The sequence below is a fragment of the Ochlerotatus camptorhynchus genome, unplaced genomic scaffold (genome assembly GCF_037179485.1).
Source record: "Ochlerotatus camptorhynchus isolate MF236.1 unplaced genomic scaffold, CSIRO-AGI_Acam_v1.1 ptg000434l, whole genome shotgun sequence".
Lineage (NCBI taxonomy): Eukaryota > Metazoa > Arthropoda > Insecta > Diptera > Culicidae > Ochlerotatus > Ochlerotatus camptorhynchus.
In genome coordinates this window covers 7,767,038-7,771,954 of record NW_027040920.1, presented here as the reverse complement: position 1 = coordinate 7,771,954, position 4,917 = coordinate 7,767,038, and the positions used below count along the sequence as shown (strand labels likewise).

General features: G+C 40.7%; 1 protein-coding gene across 1 annotated transcript; it reads left to right on the top strand.

Annotated features, from left to right (window-relative positions):
• Nucleotides 1-3,685: 3,685 nt before the first annotated feature.
• On the top strand, nt 3,686-4,550 carry LOC135711633 (uncharacterized). Its single transcript, XM_065234502.1, has 2 exons — nt 3,686-4,016; nt 4,084-4,550. Exons 1-2 carry the CDS (start codon nt 3,686-3,688, stop codon nt 4,548-4,550), a joined length of 798 nt encoding a protein of 265 aa, XP_065090574.1.
• The last annotated feature ends 367 nt before the right edge of the window (nt 4,551-4,917 follow it).

Here is a 4,917-nt window from a genome sequence, read left to right as displayed (position 1 = left end):
ATTCGATTGAAGTTCCCACCCTTTAACAAAATCCGTCCTTTTCAGGACGACCAATTTGATGGTAAAGAGTTTCGTTTTCAAAACAGTTCCTTCGTGGTGCGCAAGGAGTGATAAAATGAATCCATTAAAAACATGGTTGAATTTTTCTGTCATGCTCTCTAGTTAATTGATATCCTCATCGAGTAGGTTCGATGATGGTTGATTAGTGTAGGCGTGTCTCGAATTCCAAGAAATTAACCAGTGCAGTGTTATCATTCCATCCACATCTAAAATTAAACTCTCGACTAAATTTTCAATAGCGCCCTAAAATATCCATCAGTACCGTCCCAACGACGCGTTCATATAGATAAGATTGGTAAATAGCAGATTTTTTAGCGATGGACCCAATCTTAGATCCATTTCCCCTACCTTGCAGAGCTGCGGTGGCCCTGGATTTATGGCCTACATTGATGCAGCGGAATGAAATTCAATATTTTGATTGCCGAAGCATACACTCAAAAAATTTACCACATAGGTATCTAATGGATGAAAACCATGTGAATTTTACATAGCTAAAAATCCCACCACAAAATCACATGAATATCATGAGGCTGATGAAAGTCATATGAAAAAAGTGTCGGAAAGGCATTAGAAAATTAATCGTTAAACTCTTTCATGATAATGTTGTGGCCCTGAAAAGGGCCATTTTTCCAACGCGCTCGGCGTAGTTGCCCTTGCGGAGCAGACGGTGAATACGACCGACTGAGAACTGCAGCAGCTGGGCATTCCATGACGGCGGCCCAGTATACCGGAGCACTGGCACCAACGCACTCGGCGTAGTTGCCCTTTCGCCCCCAGGCTCTGCTGCCGCTGCTCTGGTACTGCTGCTCTGCTGCTCTGCTGTTGGGTCGACGATCGGATAGACAATGATGGAACGGGCGACCTTGTTGGATGCTTATATAGTAGAACAGAAAATATCAGAGGTGTCAGATACTCGCATCTGATGTCTCGGTTGGAGAAAGTATAAGAATATAAAAAAATCAATCGATTTTCACCATTTTTAGACAATGGTTTACTTTTAACCATTTTCAATAGTTTACAGAATGAAATCAATAGTTTTGAAACATTCAACAAATTGCTAGAAATATTTCCAATCGATTGATGCCATTATCTCGTAAATCTATCGAGAGACGGTTGAGTTATTATGGTTCAAAATCTTTTAATTTTTCGTAACGCATCCAAAATGACTGTTTTCAATTTTGTACCCCCGTATGTTGCCGAAAGACGTTATCCAACGTCAAAAAATAATTTCTTTTCAAATTTTGAAGTGTATACATAGATTTCAGCTTTTCTACCACTGTAGCAGAAACCAGATTTAAATAAAATGCTGCATTGGCAAAATAAAAGCATTTTAAGATTGCATTCGTATACCTCCCCGTGGAAAATTTTGAAACCATCATCACCTTCATAGTTCTTCTATTCTCCACGAGTGCCAACTTTGATTTGCCAATAGCATAGTGCAAAATTAAATAGGAATCGTGGAACAGGATATTGTTGATGACCTCCTGAAAAGACCGTTTGCCAGAAGATCCATGGAGGAATAAATGCTTATTGCGAGAATGGACGTCCCACGACTAAAGTTGGACAACTTGAAAACGACATGTAAAAGAAATGGTAAAATGTTAACGCGGAACTTTCCGAAAATGGACAAGTGGAAATTGTTGGTTGTGTCATGCTCGAGGAAATTGCGCGGGAAGTGGAGCATTTCGAGGAAATCGCAATTGGCGTCAACTCAACGCTACTGCTTAGGAAACGGTGAGTAACGATGACATATATCATAAACATGAGACTTAAAAAGAAAATCAATGTTTCTATGCAAGAGTAGGCAAAACTGGTAGCAGAACTGTTTCCCATCATCATTTCGTTTATTTTTTATGCAGGTACCCCCGTCGAAAGATTTGTATCCCATTTTTTTTATTATGCATCAAAATTGGCTTCTACTGTTACAGATAAAATATAAATAAAATAGGTGCACAACTAGTGAATTTTCTCACGTGACGCCACTGGGTCTAATATTTTTCGATAAGGAACAAAACTGCCAATTGTTACGAAATTCTGAGAACCACTATATCGTTTTGCTATGGAATGGCTGTATATATATATATGCTACCAACGCCAGACCCTACCTATCGACCCATCAACTCATGAACAGGGGACCAACGGCTTTGATGAGAAGAGAAATGTTATGCCTCAGAACATCCCGGCGGCGTCGACTGGGACTGAACCCTGGAACCCAGACCTGCTGGGGTAAGAGTTAATCATGCACAGCTAAAAAAAGTAGCGTAAATTTCCGTTACTATGATGCACATAAATGGAGCGTCATATATAATACAAGTTTAGATTATAGATCGTGTAAATTTATGAGACATGTCATGCAATATTCCATATATTGTATGCAACTGTCCACTTTTGTTTGCAACATTTCTTGCAAGCTGCTAGTTTACGTGAAAAGGAAGTTTGCATGTATGAATGTTTGCATGCATGGATGTTTACATCGCCAGTAAAATTCAGAATTTTTTGGTGTGTGCTTACCACTACACTACCGGTGCCGCTAAAGAAGCATTGTCAACCTGATCAAAATACATGAAAAATAAGCGAAAACACCACAACGCATGAATTTATCTGGAATCCAACAAACTACAAAAGGTCGATAGTAACAAGCCATCAGGAAAAAAACGTAAACATTGAGGCGAAACAAACAATGTCAAAAACTAGCGGACGAAAAATAGGGGCGAAATGACGTCTGTGAACGCAGCCGGGCGAATTACAATTCTTCAAAGAATTTTCATTTTCAACGCTAAGCTTCTTCTTTAAGCTTTTACGCTTCTAAAACGAACGTTTTGCTGCCTCCCAACATAGATGCACTTCCACAGTTATTAATTGAGAGCTTCTACGCCAACTAATGCATATAATCTATGCCCAGTCAAGAAAATTTCCAGCCCGAAAGATTTCCTCGACGGGACTCCTCACCTCACCACCTGAATAGGGTATCTAAGGATATGCACAACATTAAATTCTCGTCCCATTACCCTGAAACTTTGATTTTAATGCAAAAGGCCATCTGAGAATATTATCACAAAAAAAACAAATAACTCATAAAAAAAATCATGATTTCAAAGAGATCACCTTTTTTCCACTGAGATCTAACTCTTCACACTCTTTTTAGTTCCTCAAAGCACATCTAGATTAGCCCGGTTACAGAATCAAATAGGACTAATTGTATGCATAGATAAGGTGATTGTGGGCCCCAAACCATGCTGTGATGATAAAAGTCATGAATGTTTGCTTAACTCGTATCTTCAGCCTGCAGCAGTTCCGGAAAAAATGACCTTGAATATGTTTTGGCTTTTGGCAAACATCTCTTATCAATGAAACATGACGCACTTACGGCCTGTTCGCAACTAGCGTAATGCTCTAATGCGGAGAGCGTGGGGAGTTTCAGTAGCGTAATTTTCACTGTATCATCTGCAGGAAAAGGGGGGATGTTATCGCTGAGATTTGTTATGCGTAACGTAATTCGTCAACAGACCTTTCAGCAGTTTATTTTATGCCACTTAATTAAAAATGTTCGCCATAAGCAAACTACTCCCTCAAGCTACTATAAAAGCCCTAGCAAAGCACAGCTCATCTTAAAATATCCGTGAAAATGGCCTTCCAAGTGTTACTTTTCGCTGCGTTGCTCTCGCTCTCGGTAGCTCAGCTGGAAGTTCCAGGAAGGCTAGTAAGTCGTGCATCATCTCGATCTATAAGTCCATTTGCATTTACCACAACGTGCGACGGTGTCAACGTGTATTCCTCGTGCAGTGATTGCAACAACGTATTGGTGTGCTTGGGTTCTGCTAGTGATGAGAAAAACTGCATGGTAACTTCGCCGAGCACTCCCTTCTGCGTGAACGGTGCCTGCTCTGCGAAGCCAGACATCTCAGAAAAATGCTCTTTACCTTCGCTGACCTGCACTGGTGTTGGATTTTACCCAGGTGAGTTACGCACATGATGATGTTTCAATTCAAGTAGATCTCATACTTCTTCTTCTTACCTCATCAGATCCCAACAACTGTCAAATCTACCACTACTGCGAAGGAATCGATCAGGATTCGTCTGTGCACGAGTGCCCCCCGAATTTCGTTTACAATGCTGCAACCCATATGTGTAAGCAGAAAATTAACGCCGCGGATTGCGCTACGGTCCAGTGTGATCAGAATAAAATTTTCTCCAGCTATGGCACCAGCAAGCAGTACTTTGCATACTGTCAGTACACAGCGGATGTTGTGACGAGCATCAGCATGCTGCAGTGTGCGCCGTATTCCAACTTCGACGGTACGTCTTGCGTTTTTACATGCCCAAAGGCGGGTAATTTCCAGCACTCGGATGCCAGCAAGTACTATCAGTGCTACTTATCAGGAGCAAAGTTTGTCTATCTGGTGCAAACTTGTACCGCCGGTACGAACTTCGATCAGGAACAACAGGTCTGCCTTATGGTACCCACGACGACTACTACACTGGCTCCATAGAAATGTGTGTATTTACAGTATGTTAAGTAGTTCGAGCATATACAATTTTAGCAAGAAAATCAGTGAGTTATGGTCCGAAAAATCCATTCAGCATGTTAATTTCTGTGTTAGATCTTCAGAAGTATGGGTTAAATTTTTGCAACACGTCTCCAATGACTATCATTTGTTTGGTGTCCGCTTATTAGGCAGAATGGCCACCGAACTCATTTTTCGAGAGGTTATGTAGTTATAACTATTTTTTTCCTACCCGGGATGTCCAAGGAAATTTACCTAAATTCACATTTCTTAATTCCGGGGAACTAGTTTAACTTCCCAAGAGTTTATGCATTTGTTCTAAAAGTGACCACAGAACCCAGGAAATTATCGA